This window comes from Hesperophylax consimilis, chromosome 2 (genome assembly GCF_061612785.1).
Source record: "Hesperophylax consimilis isolate HC1 chromosome 2, BYU_Hcon_1.0, whole genome shotgun sequence".
NCBI lineage: Eukaryota > Metazoa > Arthropoda > Insecta > Trichoptera > Limnephilidae > Hesperophylax > Hesperophylax consimilis.
Window position 1 is genome coordinate 37491577 of NC_142837.1, and position 18499 is coordinate 37510075.

Sequence of the window (18499 nt, forward strand, 5' to 3'; positions counted from 1 at the left end):
GGGGCAAGGGTTGGTCATGGAGCGGCCAGATATTGACAGCGTCAGTTCATGGTAAAGTTGAAACAATGTCCGGAGTATTTTATTTGTGACAGATGCGACTGAATTTTTACCAATAGAAAAACGTCCACAAAATCAATCAGTATGGAAAACAATATATTCGAATGTTTTCTGTTAAAGGTACATATGCCAACGGTTAGTGCTCTGTATACATAATGCTTTGACATTTACACAAATTCAATCAATTTAGGCGTAAGCTATTTATGAAATCTGTTTGGTTTTGAGATGAGACTATGCTTAGTTCCTACTGGGATGTCATTTATCCAGTTCCTACTTAATTATTGCCTTGCTGGAAAAGTATTTGAAATTTAGAACATTGGCAAGAACCAGTGGCGGCTCTTCTAAGAAGGTCATTGCAGTAAGGACCTCCCGAAAATATGCTGCAATAGTATTAAAAGGTCGATGCCAAGAGTACATATTTAGCAATCTGGGACCCTCAGTTCCGAGGATCCTTACCACTCCATCTATCTTCGGTTCCATGATAACTCAACACAGCGATTAATCAACACACATTTAAAAAGTTATATAAAGTCATTAAAAACGATCAAAAATTATTTTTTAACATAACCTTACCTAACCTACTTAACCCAGTTAAAAAGTTCTTGTTGCATCACTTTCCATGACTTTATATAACCCTATATTCATATTGTTTATTTGGTGTAATGTAAGAGTCGATGCTTACAGTAAGTATTTAGCACTCTAGAATCCCCAGTTCCAAGGATCCTTACCATTCCATCTATCTTCATTTTTTTTTGGCGTTATTTACCGGTTGCATGCTGAGAGTATGTATTTAGCACTCTGGGACTCTCAGTTCCGAGGATCCTTACCACTCTATCTAACTTTTCAATTTAATGGAGGACTTATTAGTGAAGCAATTCCTAAACAAAAATTTGAAACAGAAAAATCAGAAAAAAAACATGGTGACATCTAGGACTCGAACCCAAGATCCTTGCCTTGCTGGGGCACTGCTCTACCAACTGAGCTAATGGGACCCTATCTCCTTCATATTTATCTGAATCACACTTCGAATAAGAACTATCAACATTTTCTTAATTTTCTCACAACACATTTTTTATTGGCTGCTATCTTTATGTATGATCGCCAGATTGAACTCGAACTAAATGCAATCTAGACAGTGTCTTAGATAAATATATCTTATTTTTATTTTAATGTGCGACATCTATTGACTTCTTCTGCAATGATTATTTTATAAAAATAAAACATTAATTAAGGTTCTTTGAGTAAGTTATACCTAGATAGAGGTAGGTATTTTGAAAGTGTTTGGTATCAAATTTTAGGATTTAATATTTTGCTGAAATATAGAAAAGAAATTTATTTAATTTAATGTTTAAAATTTTAAATATTGATTTGCGAAGTGAAACTTCTTTACGCGCGTTATGCATTTTCGAGGACCGGAGTAAAACCGACTCATGACCGTCACGAAAAACCGTGATCATTTCGCTATAGGAGCCTAGCTAATATTATATACCTAGTTTAGGTCACTCTCCAAACTCAGCTTCACGGTCTAGAGGCAGAGCGCCCGACTGACGTCGTGAAAAACCGAGGTTCGATCCCCGCTTTAACTATTTTTTTTTTCTTTTTGTGATTTTTTTAATACGAGGAAAAGTGATAAAATGCTCTCGTGCTGCGACTTTGTCAGGCATACATATAAGAAGATATCTACATGATTTGTAATAATGTAGTAAAAAATTACATAAATTTGTTAATTTTAACCGAGTCTCCCGAAATGTCTAAATCCATTTAGTGAGACTCTAGAATTGGCTAGAAGTAACGGTCGGTACCTATATGATATTTTGGTCGAAATATAGCTTACAAATCGAGCCGGTAGAGTCGCTCGGTATTTTGATTAATTATTTTTATTTTGAATCATTAAAATTACTAATCAAGGCCGATAACGCGACTAATTACCCTTGCAGACGTGCGTGACAAGTTTTTTTAGTAAAAAACACAGCCGGAAGTGATTTTTTCAAAATTTAGAAATGTTTTTCAAATTCAGACTCCATACGGGTATGAGCTTGTTAAAACACGATAGATCTTTTCCAAAACGGACAAATATACGGAAATATTTTGAAAAACGACAGATATGACTTCACACTGCCGATATATCTTCGATTCGACCCTACATAAAGCGTTAACGAGACGTTATGTGATATTATTCATTTGCCGTGTTTGAAAACGAAAATTTTCGCGGGACAAGTCAATTGAGAGGTACACGTTGTATACGCGGTTCTCGTCGCGCGAGATACCTCTCCTCGCGGTCTAGAGGCACAGCGTTCGACACTCGTTATGCAGGACCCGGGTTCGAATCTCATATTTTTATAACTTTTGATTTTTTTATCACATGCTACTTATAAATATGTCAATAGACAGAAAAAAAGAGAGAATGAAATGAAAAGAGAGAGAGATGAATACTAAAAGTTTCACTTCCGTCGTGCGTAGGCTTGCCACACACTGTATTTTTTTAAATAGATTTTGTCTTTTGTACCTACATTGAATATTGAAAAAAGTTTAACTATTTTAAATAGAATATTATTAGGTATATTATTTTGGAAAGATAATCTTTGAATAAAATTCGATTTGCAAAATCTAGATTCCAATCTTGTTTGAACCGCTTTGGTGACGTAAAACTGAGATAATTATTGAAGCCTTGTTCTTAGTTTCCCGTAGGCAATGGGAGCCTTCAAAGCTAAACCCTTGTCGCGAGATGTGATGTTTCCACAGCGGCTCGGTTCCGGCGAATGCAGGGAGAAAGGAGTCTGTAAACAGTACCGGATTAAGGACTGTTGAACAATTACAAATTATGAGACTCCGTATCAGACAGTATTTTATCCCGATCATGTATTACCCCGACACATCATCAACGAACACGAAATACGCCCTTTTCACGGAGTTCAAAATAAAAAAAATGAAAATTTACTTTTGGAAAGAGTAACATATTTTATCTAAGGATTAAATGTTTCCCGGAGAAAAAACATATGATTTTTTCTCTTTCATAATCTTAATATAAAAAAATCACGTGTCACTGTGTTCTTATACGCTAATCTTCGAAACCGCCCAACCGATTTCAATGAAATTTTGTAAATTTGTGTGGTTGGTTCCAGCTTGAAATATAGGAAAGTTCAAGACAAAAAAAAGTTTTTCAAAGATTTTTTTTTCACATTTCTCATCCAAAAATACATATAAACACAATGATTAACTTCTCTACTGAAGACGATCTGTAGCAGTAGGTACAATGTCTTATATTATAAAATGCATTCCAAATGGTTGAGTTAAATTCTAACTGGTTTCTAATCATAATACAGGGTTTTCCAATAAGAGGTGTTATTTTGAATAGCCCGCTATTTCGGTAGATGTTACTTTTGAAGCTGTCATTTTTTTTCAATGTTCTCTATCAAAATTTGATGGTAGATCGATTGATGGAAAGGTGTTTTTTTTAACTCCAGAAAACATTTGATCGCGTTCTGAAGCTGCGTGAATAGTTTTGAGTAGACAGCGCCATAAAAATGCCCGAAAACATTTAATAAACATAAGTATATGAAACCATTGACAGAGACGCCCATTGAAAGAGAAGCCCATAGGCATTGTCGCCGCTACATTGTAGCTATTCCGACACTGGCTGAAGATGAGAATGACAGTTGTGGATAATGAAAGCTCCCCGGAACGACGTTCAATGAAATATTTCGTAGCTTTGACTGCTGCCATGCAATAATTGGCTTGCCAGCGACGGGTAGTTGGAACGGCATATCAAAAGTGGGAATATTTTGCTGTGAATTTCAGCAAAAATTCAGTAAATAAATTAAATGAAATTCTTTTTAATTTATTTTTCACTACAAATCAACACGGACAAACAACATCTACGAAACACCCTTAAGCCAAAGATATTTCGTTGAGATGTTATTTAATGGCCTCCGTAGTCGACAGGCAAGGCTCTCGACTAGTAATTCGTAGGTCGCGGGTTCAAACGCAATTAATAATTTTATTATAAATATAACCAGAGAGAGATATTATTGTGACAGTTGGTGTCTGAATATCTCTCTCTTTAAAAAACGTGTTATTAATCCGTTCAGTTCAAATAAATCACAGCTAAAAATATTCTCTTATAACTATTTGGTCTTTTTAAAGCGTTCAAATCAAATTCAGTGATCATAGATAAAGATATGTGCACTACTTCCAAAACATACAGAAAGTGCAATATTTACAGTAGAAAGGCTCAAAAACTTTAATGAATTTATGATATAACAGCTTTTAAAAAAGTTTGATGTGATTGTGCTAATAGAATACTGGTTGCATATATCATTGTTTATACACACCTTAAACAATCGAAAATTATAAGGCACACCATACATCGAAACACAAACACCAAAATGATGGTAAAGTTAAATACATCAGTAATGAAATTATTTCAAGAAATAAACATCATAGACTCCAACTGCTTAAAAATTAAATACTATGAAGAAACAAGTATTCTAGCTATGTAAAGATCTCTTTCCAAAAATAACACTATCAATTTGTTTTTAACAGTACACTAACTGATCTTTATAAAATCAACAACAATAAAAAATACTCATTTCCATATGACCGATAGCTGACTTTGTTTCTTCTCCCCAGGCAATTGTACCGTAATCTATTACGGATTTGCAAAGTGCGTAATATATTTTTTTAGTTTAAATGTGTTTCTTATGTTCAGCAAAATGTGTATTGTTTAGAGGAGTTTATTTAGTTTATGTGTTTTATATGATGTATCCATCTGAGGTTATGGTCTAGTATGATTTTCAGATATTTTACTTGGTCAGTTTTTTTCTAGAGTAGGGCAATCGCGGATGTTCATGTTCATGTGTTCTTATGGTGTTTGTCAAATTATTTGGCTGTCTTCTTAACACAGCACATAGTAAATTTTGTTTTTAAGATTTGTAAGATCGTGTTTAACACGTTTTTAATTGCGTGATTCCTCTATATTGTAAACCTTAGCCCAATCTTTAGATTTGAATAGTAAAACTATATTGTCCGTAAAACTAACAATTTCTATTTTCTATTTTCATCTTGCATAGATCTTTTATGTAAATAGTAAATAGAACGGGCTCCAGTATGCTTCCTTTTGGAACTCCACATGTAATCAGCAGTGACTTGCTAGTATGGTGATTACTTCTGACTTGCTGTATTCTGGTAGTCATATTACTATCCATCAATTGGAGTTCCTTGCCTTTGATACCAATGTTTTCTAGTTTTTTTAAATGGGAATTTGTGACAGGATCAATATCAAAGTTTTGAGATAAACGCAAATAGATTAGCATGCTCATATGTCCCGCTGTAAGCCTAAAAGATATGCCAACATGTGTCTCTTAAACGGCTTTATATTCGAGATAGAGCTTCGTATGACTAATAAACATGAAAACGGTATTACCGAAACGTAGCTTAACTGAAAACACAAGTTTTTGTAGTCAGTTCACTGTGATCCTAATTCATGAATGCCATTTTGACTGTTGAAAAGATAAAGTGTTACTTTAAACATTTAACTAAAAATTGTTCATTGTAAACGAAATAGTGCGGCACAAGAATCCCTGCTGCTCAACCAGTGAGACTATGGCAACCCCAATTGGAGTTAGCTGCAGGTAGTGGGGAGTAGCGAGAGGAAGAAGATGAACAGGGATATTTTATCTTTTTATCTTTATCTATTCAGATCTGGTCACCAAACATAGCTAAAACCATTTCAAGCAACATTTCGATTTTGAATGGTGGTTTATCACCAGGGCGAAATCGCGAGTATCTTCCACTCTGGAACGTTTCGTAAGTATACATAGGTACTATATATTATTTTAAATGAATAAATTGTGAAATAACGCAATTTCATCATGTAAAATAATATATACACTAAAAAAAACCTGAGATACCTTTTTGTAACCTTACGACAATAATAGAACGCAAATTCAATGGCATATTCAATAAAACCAGTTTTACAAAACAAATATTTTCAGATTTTAAATTTGTTTATTTTGTGAAAACCTTTTTTTTATTTGCCCGCATACAGAACTATACTTAAGGAAACACACAATCTCGTAATATCGACACTACTAAATAAACTTTAAAAATTTCGATCGGAAAACGCGTACCATCACAAATTGTTGAATGAACAAAGAATATAAAGACAGCATCTCCTATCCTTATCTTATAATCCTCTTCTCTTTACCTTCTTATATTAGTTTTAAAGAAAAAAATATTTATTACTGTGCCATCTGCAATTAAATAACTGGTTTCTGATTTTTTTGTCTTATCATATACTATATGTACTTAAGTGCAACTTTATATCCACGTATAATTTAAACTCGAAGTTTTTAATATAATTTCTGTTATTTAACATATAAAAGCAAACTAGGGCGTTTAACATTAATAAATAAATTAAATAAATCTATTTATATTAGTTTCAGAAATTTTATTGGCTTAACCTTGTTTTTCTTTGTATTATAAAAGAAGTTTGTTTCCCACAAATAAATAAATGAACAAAAACTTGTTCAAGTAGTTGATTGGTTTAATGTTTCAGTTCTGTATTTTGTTTCTTTCAATATTTTTTTTGTTCAAAAGTCAGTTTAGACTATTATTATTTTTAATGTTTAATGAATACATTATCTTGATTATCCTCTATTTTTGTTTTTGTTTTTCCTCCCAAAAAAACAGTCCTCATAGAAGGGTTAATTTAGTCTAAAAGCGTCTTTATTTGTGCCTACCCATTTTACCAAGAACAATAATTGCCTGTGTGTCATATCTAATTTCATTTTTTCTTTTATTCCAGAATCTTAAGGATCAAATTCTCACAACCAACGTGTGGCTTGAACATGTAAGTACAAATTCTCACAACCAACGTGTGGCTTAAACATTTAAATACAAATTCTCACAACCAACGTGTGGCTTGAACATGTAAGTACAAATTCTCACAACCAACGTGTGCCTTGAACATTTAAATACAAATTCTCACAACCAACGTGTGGCTTGAACATGTAAGTACAAATTCTCACAACCAAGTGTGGCTTGACCATGTAAGTACAAATTCTCACAACCAACGTGTGGCTTGAACATGTAATTACGAATTTATTTATATTTTTTAAAGAAAGACAAACATTCCCGGGTTACGAATAACCTGACAATATTTGAAAATCTCCTACTACCACCACAGTAAGCTGAAAATATTGCTTATGTTGCGATGGAGGACTTAGCCAGCCGAGGAATTGAACACACTACGCCCGAGTTGGACCTAAGCGCGATGTCAACTCGGCCACCGACCGGTCAACATTCTTCAACGGTTCTCACAACCAACGTGTGGCTTGAACATTTAAGTAGAAATTCTCACAACTAACGTGTGGCTTGAACAATGAACATGTTAAGTGTGTAAGTACAAACCTCTTGTCTTTTTAATCGTAAAAAACATGTTATTTCGAATGTGCTACAAGATAATTCTCATTTTTAAATACATCTATTTGAATTTTCCTTTTGTTTTCGGGAATAAATGAATTCAAATCTTGAAAGCAGAAACCAACCCATTTCCGAACGAGCTGAAACGCAGCAGCATCAAATCAATTTTGGTGACAATCACGTATCACACACGGACATATACACATTTTTCTGAAATTGGATAACATTACAGCAGTTGATATATGAAATAAATTTCGGTACTACCCAATTGGGATTTATCTCAGTTGTAAGCGCTGTTGACACCAATTCCTAGGACAAATTTTCTCAGTCAAATCAGTGTTGCAGCAGGTAAACCAAGATAAATACCATGCAACGTCAACTCAATCTTTTAAGTGTGTGGCAACGATTAGTTTATAATAACCTAGTGTTTATTTATAAGTTAAAAAATAAAATGTTACCTTACTATATGTCAAAGAGTGTTAGAATTAATAGTACAGTTCATTTATATCCTACGAGAAACTGCAACGATTTAAGGCTTCCTAAAACACATTTAATGGGAACACAAAACAATATTTATTTTAAAGGTTTTAAAATGTTCAATGAAATCCCGGTAATTGATAAGGAAGCTAAAAGTCTTGCAGTTTTTTGTGGATTATGTCTCAATGTTGTGAAGTCCAAATTTTAGTATGTAAGTAGTAAATAATATTATACTAGTCCTTGAAAATAATATATAAAGTATAAGATGTAAAATTTTATAACATGAAAAAACTTTTTAAAAAATCATATGTTTTTTTACACATCTAGAAATTAATGAAAATAGATAAACTGTAGTAAAAAACGTTTTTTTTACGTGTTGATTGTTTTAATCTTATATGCAGCGAATATGATTATAAATATATAACCTTCGATATAATACTTGGTCGATGTTATTACTAATTAAATACGTTAACTAACAAGATGTCTCATAATATATTTGTGATATCATTAGATAATAATTAGCTCTGTGACACACAGAAGGAATTAGTTGTATATTTGCGAAACTACCGATATTGTAGAGTTCTACAATATCAAGATAAATAACACTGCTATTCAAGATCAAGGTGTAGATATATTCTTATAACCGCCTACTTCTAAAGCTATTGGCCTTTCAGCTGTCCACCAGTTCGAATTACGATCTTCTAAATTAAAAGGGTCTGCAGTATGTTTATATCCCAGAGTTTTTTAAAAATAATAATCCGATTTCGAGATATACTACCCTAACATCTAAATAAGACGTTCGTAAATTTTTACAACTTCTGAGAATATACAACAGTAATTTCTGGTAAATATTGCATTAGAAAAAGCATGTAATTTTTTACAAAGGATCCTAACAAAACAAAAATGTTATTTATATTCTAATCAATTTGTAAACTTTTAATAACAATACCGATTGGGGTCTAGATCGGTGTAATTGTAACGTTTATAAAATGTATTTGCAGTGACAAAAACCTTGTAAGAGCATTGTAGCAAATGAAAAACTTCGATATTTTGATCAACTACAGGGTTTTCCAATCAGAGGTGTTATTTTAAATAGCCCGCTATTTCGGTAGATGTTACTTTTGAAGCTGTCTTTTTTTGACATTTGACAAGAAGAAACTTTGCCATTAATAAAAAAATTAACAATACACGCTTTAACAACGCATTTAAATTATTAAAATTCACTTGAGTGAATCAAATGCAAATCATCTTGAATGATGAGGCCCATTTCCACCTCGGTGGCTTCGTCAAAAAGCAAAATTGTCGCATCTGGGGCTCGGAAAACCCAAGAGTTATTGTTGAAAAGCCTCTTTATCCTCAACGTGTGACTGTTTGGTGCGGTTTATGGTCCGGCGGAGTCATTAGACCTTATTTTTTCGAAAATGAGGCTGGAGCAACAGTTACGGTGAATGGATTGCGCTATCGAGAGATGATTAATGGATTTTTTGTGACCGGAATTGGATGGTATTGATCTGGACAACGTTTAATTTCAACAAATCGACGCTACGTGCCACACAAGCAACGAAACCATTGATCTTTTACGATTGAATATCAAAATAACACCTCTTATTGGAAAACCCTGTATATTTAGAAAGTCCGTGGCACTCCACACGGTGAGTTCATGAACAAATTAGTGCGGCTAGCTCAATAAAAGTGGCTATGGCGACGTCTTCGAGAGTAAGACTCTGGTACAAAGAAAATTATTTGAGCCAGAATCTCATTGTCAGATATTTAAAATTAAGAGATAAAAATATTTAATCAGAGCAATACATCTACGTGTCTCTAAGGAGTGGTAATTCGTCATACCCAGGATATGTGTAGATGGGTGTAGCCAGGGGTAATATCCTTAGACACGCAAAAATGTAATGAGATGGGTCAACTACTTAAGTACCTGAAAGAAAACTTTCTACGTTACGGCGTCTTTATTGTGCGTAGTAAATTAGTTTTATAAAATATTCCCACAAAAAAGCTTGTTGTGTGGGTTTAATATATTATGGCCATTGTGTTTTTTAACTTGTTTGTATGCTTAAAATGGGCGTGATTTTTCACAATTTTTTTTACCTTACATCTTTAACCTTTTCAGCCCCAGTGTTAATTCAAATTAACATGAACTTTGTGATTTTTTTTCCTTAACGATAGCGATTGAGAAAAACAATGTTTTAGTTTTCTTATAGCTTGTATTCTTTTCTGTGTCATCTATTTTTTCCACTCGGTTGAAATCCTTATTCCCGCCACAACAACGATAAATATTTTGATATCTGCTGATTGTGAGTTTCATCGAATTTCTGCTGTCATTGATTACTTAATTTAAGGTGAGATATAAATATTTTATACTCGAATTACAAATATTTTAACGCATTAAGATGTGTTCTATAATAATAACATCAGTTCAATTCACTGATCACAGTAATTTCCCAGAATATTGTAAATGAATTTCAATGTTCATTCAAATTAACACTGGTAGTGACGGACATGTTTTCGACTAGTATGGCGATTTTTAAAGATTTATTATCCTTGATTATTTCTTTATTTCTGAATGAATTTTAGTTTAAATGTTATTTGTTTGTACCTTCAGCGATTATCACTTCATTGTAAATGTGCATTTTTGACATGAAACAGTTATTTGTATTTCTTTTGTTTTATGTTTATTTTACCTTTCTATTTAAAAAATACCCTCTGACGCCCAATGTTAATCCAAATTAACATACAAAAATTTCAAAAAAAAAAAAAATTAATTACCAAAAATTTTCAAATAATTTTCAGAGGTATTATCAAGCATTACATATTTTATATATGTGGAAACAATAATGCGGGTGTGAAAGGGTTTAAAAAAATCTAATGCACAAACACTTTGATCGTTCAACACGTTTTTTAGTTAATACAAAAATTTTTGGGCTGCCAGTGTCAGAGTACAAAAATGCTCAACAACTAAGAAAACATGCAATCGAATCGCATTAAAATAACCCGACAACACATCATAAATTTCAATTTTGCTGTAGTGAATGATTGCAAGCCTTGGAAGTGAAAATTAAACCACATTCCGACATCCGATCGAGCTGAAACTCGAATAGACTAGTTGTAAATGACTTTACATTCTATCGATATTCGGTGTCAATCACATGCACAAATGCAGACATATACGCATTTCTCTGAAATTCGATGACAGGATCTTATCCAATCGGGATTTGGCTCTGTTGGTAGAATTGACTTCAGTTTCCTTCCTAGTTCATTCTTCAGCAGAGAAATTTCAAAATAGTTGTATTATGTTAAAAAAAATTTGTGGTTAACATTTTTCACAATTCTTTTTCATATTAATTTCGCGCAGGGTAGGAACTAACCCGTATCCTTTCAACCCAAGCACAAATGCGCTGTAGTCATTTTGATAAGGATAAGAGGGACCCTGATTTTAAATGAGATATTTTAGTACATTGTTAATATTTTCGACATTATTACTTTCACCATTTTCACTATTTATTAATAAATATTAAACAGAGAAGAAAACAATGTTTTAGAATACGTTCATTTATGTTTATTTTGATTTCCCTTCAGAACTTCTCAATCTACATAATTTGTTGGCTTATTCGGTTTAGGATAAATCTAGAGGTTTGAAAATTCCACACAAATTTTGAACCCACGAGGTGAATAAACCCTTCTGACTTTATTACATAAATATATTATAACATTATTCTTACAGTAAAGAAAACCTTTTATTTTTTTCAAATTTCGGTGTGCTTTAAGTATTTTTTTTATATTGATTTTGTGTAATTCCTGTATAACCTTACACTTGTGATGTTTTGGACATCCACAAAAATAAACGATAAATAATAAAATAACGTGCTTTAAAAATTTTTTGTTTAAACAACGACGGAAGATTTATTGACAGACAGGCCTTGAGTAAACAGATTCCCACGGGAAAGGAGAGATCGGAGGGCAGTCGAGTTTTGAACTTTGGTGGATTGACAGCCCCGAGAAAGGGATACAAATCAGAAGTGTTGTTTGAAATTGCAGTTAATTATTGAATTCAAATGGTATTAGAGAATATTGCGGAATATTGAATTAAAGTGAAAGATTATTGATCCGGTGTTTGTGTGAAGTGAAAGTGATTCGACTCAGTGAGAAAACAATTAATAATAATGACAATAAGGAACAATCGGATAATTTGTAGAGCGCCGTTTTGTAAAAACCCACCTCAGGGGCGCCCGGTGTTGTGCAATCGCGATTGTGTTATAAAGTTGTGTTGATTTAAATGTGTAGTTCAAACTAAATTACTTGTCTTAAAAACATGAAAATAATAAAAATAATGATCGCGTTTTTAAAACAAAGTGAACATATAAAGGCAGGAAGTGTTTAATCGGGCTAAGTTATTGATTTGGCGAGATGGCATTCTATCCACGGAGACCGAAACCCAGAGAATCAAATAGATTATTAACTGTGGGTTCGAATCCTAACAGATTAGGGAGGTACAATTTTATTTACAGGAATATTTAATTACCCTTTTATAAGCGTAGGGAGGAGGTCGAAAATTAAAGTGATTTAGCTATATAGTGTAACCAGGTAAGCTTCACGCTGAGAATGAGAGGTGCCTAACTGGGTGAGTTTTTTATATTATTTATTAAATTCCAGAGGACCCCCTTTAAAAGACGGATACAACTAAGTTTACGACACCTGCCGTCCAAATAATGTTATCATTAAAAGGAATACCCTAGACGGATTGTCAATCAGCTGTGAGTGAGAGACAGGCCAATGACTTTTCATATATAGGCCGAGAGGCGCGGAGTACAGTCAGTCAAAGGGGAAGTTTTGCTAGCGTATGCCGTCCCAAATTGAAAGCGTTCGGATGCAACCAGACGGAACAAAATGAAAACTTTTCTTCTGTTATTTGACTTTTCTAATTTAATACTTTTCATCTATTGTTTGACTTTCTAAGTTACGAATTGGGATGCACGAAAACAAATCTAAAGTCGAAAGAGGGAGATGGTAATCTCCGAAATAAAACTACCAACCGAACAACTTTTCTCAACAGGTATCTTTCGAGAGGTAGGCAGCCTCTTTAAATTAAATGCAAAACATCAAACCAATTATCCGTTTATACCTTACCTGAGAGGATAGGTATTCAGTAGGAGTTACCCATACCTAATACACGAGGATGCTAGTAACCTCATAAAATAAATACTGGAACCAAATATTAAAATACAGACAGTCCTCATCCCAAATTTGGCATATCGAGTAGACCTTACATATATCTCACATGATAATTGGCTGAATGGGTAGGCACACAACCTATCGTTAATAAGCGGGCAAAATGTCGACAAGATCGTCGTGTGTTATATATGTATTGACCTAGAAAGGGATGTAAATCCCCGACGACGTGGGAGTTACAATGTTTTCTAGAGGTGGCTCGTAACTTAGGACCTTACGTGTCACACTTTCGCGACTAGATTCGTGATAAAGGGATGTTATGGTTTTCCCCTTCTACACTCAGTAAAGTAGTTTATCCTGGAGGTGTTTGAGATTGGGGCAATTCTGAAATTGGTGAAGAGACCTGGTTTTCTTTATTCTGGCGTGAAGGTTGCCGATTTGGAACAAGGGGAGACCCGGCCGGTTGTGATATCCAGACACGCAGATATCGATTGCCTTGTTCGAATTATCATCCATCAGTTTTGTTTGGTAAGCGGAGGAGTCAATCTTAACTTGAAAAAAATTCATTTCCTTTCCTCTCCTTCCCCTCCCAAAATATATACATGGATGGCGCCGACAACTAACACCATAAATTTATCGTATGTATATCACATATATAAAATCTAACACTTTATTATATTCACATTACCCTACGATAGGTAGAATCGAGTAGCTAGGGGGGGGTGAGCAGGCGACTTAGAAGATAAGGATTATGAAATGGTTTTGAAAAACAGCGGTAATGGATTCAACTCACTCTATCTCAAAAGAACCAAGGGATACCACACAAAACATAAATAACTAGGTTTCTAAACCGAGAAACAAAAACCCAACACAACGTTCGGTGAAGCCTTTTTATACTGAACCGTCACGTGAAATGAGTACGTTCAAGGTCGTACGTCACGTAGACAAACTAGGATGTACACACTTGAAGGGGTGTGTAATAAAGAAAAGACGGCAGGGAGGACCTTCCTACCCCGGATATATATATAACCAAAGCCTTATGGAAAAGTTACCTACGGGACTTAAGGAAAATGTATCGTAGAAAGAAGAGAAGGAAAAGTTTGAAGTAGAAAGGGCAGATCATTACATCTGATGCCGCAAACCAGGAGAGATAGATTTAAAAGTTGGCTTGAGTTCATTACTGTTGTTGAGAAAAAAATGGATTTCATAAACCTTATTAATTCACATTAACAGCAAAAGAAATGGTACCTATCGTCAAAAATGATAACAGAGACATCGTACTTCAAAGTCAAAATAGAATAAACAGACAGACCCGGAAAACATTGAATTCATTGTGACGACAAAAAACATCTAAAATGTTCATAAACAACGAAGCCAAAGGATAAACAAACATCGAAATCGGATTAATTATAACACAAGAATAAGATAGCTGGGACAAATCTAAAATAAACATTGCATCGGATATCGTGAAGTATATGGCATATTTTATACCGTTGATATTAGAATAACTGTAAACAATTATTGTTTATTCCAGATCTAAAAGGCAGAGAATGTTTAAGTCATAAATAACACAGACGGACAAAAAACCATCGGATCACAGCCGAGGACACAAAATAAATCAACATGAAAATAAATAACACTCGAACATAATACAAATAACGCATTGAGATGAAAAAAACACAAAGTTAAGTCAAGTACTGTTATGTAATAAACAAAACTCGGAGTTTAAAATTCTAAAATAAACAAGTGTGACATGACATATTGAATTTCTACCCATAGCGACACGAAACACTTGAAAAAGCTGAGGGCGGAAAAAAACTCACCAGTAGAACAAGCCGATAATCACGGGAACCAAAAAAATAAACAGATGCTAGGTTAGAAACGAAGAACAGGGGCGCTCAACATTTTGGAAGAATTAAAATAAAATTTAAAATAAAAATAAAAAATAAATACAGAGGTATTCGAGAAACGTAAATTACCTATAGTTATTTCTAATCCCATCGACTAACACGAGGAAGCGAGATTACCCGTTGGGCTTAGAACTAAAGGGAGGCTGTGATGTTTTGGACATCCACAAAAATAAACGATAAATAATAAAATAACGTGCTTTAAAAATTTTTTGTTTAAACAACGACGGAAGATTTATTGACAGACAGGCCTTGAGTAAACAGATTCCCACGGGAAAGGAGAGATCGGAGGGCAGTCGAGTTTTGAACTTTGGTGGATTGACAGCCCCGAGAAAGGGATACAAATCAGAAGTGTTGTTTGAAATTGCAGTTAATTATTGAATTCAAATGGTATTAGAGAATATTGCGGAATATTGAATTAAAGTGAAAGATTATTGATCCGGTGTTTGTGTGAAGTGAAAGTGATTCGACTCAGTGAGAAAACAATTAATAATAATGACAATAAGGAACAATCGGATAATTTGTAGAGCGCCGTTTTGTAAAAACCCACCTCAGGGGCGCCCGGTGTTGTGCAATCGCGATTGTGTTATAAAGTTGTGTTGATTTAAATGTGTAGTTCAAACTAAATTACTTGTCTTAAAAACATGAAAATAATAAAAATAATGATCGCGTTTTTAAAACAAAGTGAACATATAAAGGCAGGAAGTGTTTAATCGGGCTAAGTTATTGATTTGGCGAGATGGCATTCTATCCACGGAGACCGAAACCCAGAGAATCAAATAGATTATTAACTGTGGGTTCGAATCCTAACAGATTAGGGAGGTACAATTTTATTTACAGGAATATTTAATTACCCTTTTATAAGCGTAGGGAGGAGGTCGAAAATTAAAGTGATTTAGCTATATAGTGTAACCAGGTAAGCTTCACGCTGAGAATGAGAGGTGCCTAACTGGGTGAGTTTTTTATATTATTTATTAAATTCCAGAGGACCCCCTTTAAAAGACGGATACAACTAAGTTTACGACACCTGCCGTCCAAATAATGTTATCATTAAAAGGAATACCCTAGACGGATTGTCAATCAGCTGTGAGTGAGAGACAGGCCAATGACTTTTCATATATAGGCCGAGAGGCGCGGAGTACAGTCAGTCAAAGGGGAAGTTTTGCTAGCGTATGCCGTCCCAAATTGAAAGCGTTCGGATGCAACCAGACGGAACAAAATGAAAACTTTTCTTCTGTTATTTGACTTTTCTAATTTAATACTTTTCATCTATTGTTTGACTTTCTAAGTTACGAATTGGGATGCACGAAAACAAATCTAAAGTCGAAAGAGGGAGATGGTAATCTCCGAAATAAAACTACCAACCGAACAACTTTTCTCAACAGGTATCTTTCGAGAGGTAGGCAGCCTCTTTAAATTAAATGCAAAACATCAAACCAATTATCCGTTTATACCTTACCTGAGAGGATAGGTATTCAGTAGGAGTTACCCATACCTAATACACGAGGATGCTAGTAACCTCATAAAATAAATACTGGAACCAAATATTAAAATACAGACAGTCCTCATCCCAAATTTGGCATATCGAGTAGACCTTACATATATCTCACATGATAATTGGCTGAATGGGTAGGCACACAACCTATCGTTAATAAGCGGGCAAAATGTCGACAAGATCGTCGTGTGTTATATATGTATTGACCTAGAAAGGGATGTAAATCCCCGACGACGTGGGAGTTACAATGTTTTCTAGAGGTGGCTCGTAACTTAGGACCTTACGTGTCACACTTTCGCGACTAGATTCGTGATAAAGGGATGTTATGGTTTTCCCCTTCTACACTCAGTAAAGTAGTTTATCCTGGAGGTGTTTGAGATTGGGGCAATTCTGAAATTGGTGAAGAGACCTGGTTTTCTTTATTCTGGCGTGAAGGTTGCCGATTTGGAACAAGGGGAGACCCGGCCGGTTGTGATATCCAGACACGCAGATATCGATTGCCTTGTTCGAATTATCATCCATCAGTTTTGTTTGGTAAGCGGAGGAGTCAATCTTAACTTGAAAAAAATTCATTTCCTTTCCTCTCCTTCCCCTCCCAAAATATATACATGGATGGCGCCGACAACTAACACCATAAATTTATCGTATGTATATCACATATATAAAATCTAACACTTTATTATATTCACATTACCCTACGATAGGTAGAATCGAGTAGCTAGGGGGGGGTGAGCAGGCGACTTAGAAGATAAGGATTATGAAATGGTTTTGAAAAACAGCGGTAATGGATTCAACTCACTCTATCTCAAAAGAACCAAGGGATACCACACAAAACATAAATAACTAGGTTTCTAAACCGAGAAACAAAAACCCAACACAACGTTCGGTGAAGCCTTTTTATACTGAACCGTCACGTGAAATGAGTACGTTCAAGGTCGTACGTCACGTAGACAAACTAGGATGTACACACTTGAAGGGGTGTGTAATAAAGAAAAGACGGCAGGGAGGACCTTCCTACCCCGGATATATATATAACCAAAGCCTTATGGAAAAGTTACCTACGGGACTTAAGGAAAATGTATCGTAGAAAGAAGAGAAGGAAAAGTTTGAAGTAGAAAGGGCAGATCATTACATCTGATGCCGCAAACCAGGAGAGATAGATTTAAAAGTTGGCTTGAGTTCATTACTGTTGTTGAGAAAAAAATGGATTTCATAAACCTTATTAATTCACATTAACAGCAAAAGAAATGGTACCTATCGTCAAAAATGATAACAGAGACATCGTACTTCAAAGTCAAAATAGAATAAACAGACAGACCCGGAAAACATTGAATTCATTGTGACGACAAAAAACATCTAAAATGTTCATAAACAACGAAGCCAAAGGATAAACAAACATCGAAATCGGATTAATTATAACACAAGAATAAGATAGCTGGGACAAATCTAAAATAAACATTGCATCGGATATCGTGAAGTATATGGCATATTTTATACCGTTGATATTAGAATAACTGTAAACAATTATTGTTTATTCCAGATCTAAAAGGCAGAGAATGTTTAAGTCATAAATAACACAGACGGACAAAAAACCATCGGATCACAGCCGAGGACACAAAATAAATCAACATGAAAATAAATAACACTCGAACATAATACAAATAACGCATTGAGATGAAAAAAACACAAAGTTAAGTCAAGTTACCTACGGGACTTAAGGAAAATGTATCGTAGAAAGAAGAGAAGGAAAAGTTTGAAGTAGAAAGGGCAGATCATTACACACTTTATACCCAATATTATACTTTATATTTTTTTTTATATTGATTTTGTCTAAATCCTGTATATTTAACCTTACACTTTATACCCTATATTATATTGTATACATAACTTTATATTTAACCTTCACACTTTTTACCGTAGATTATACTTTATTCTGTATACTTTATACCTTACACTGTTTAAC

At 34.2% G+C, this 18499-nt stretch overlaps 1 protein-coding gene across 1 annotated transcript in view; it reads left to right on the forward strand.

The window, feature by feature from the left end:
* Positions 1-18499, forward strand: part of nAChRalpha2 (nicotinic acetylcholine receptor alpha2) — a 342153-nt gene that overhangs the window by 208670 nt on the left and 114984 nt on the right. Inside the window, exon 2 of the mRNA XM_089642553.1 lies at positions 6863-6907. Coding sequence (XP_089498679.1) covers positions 6863-6907 — 45 coding nt within the window. The remainder of the gene's footprint in view (positions 1-6862; positions 6908-18499) is intronic.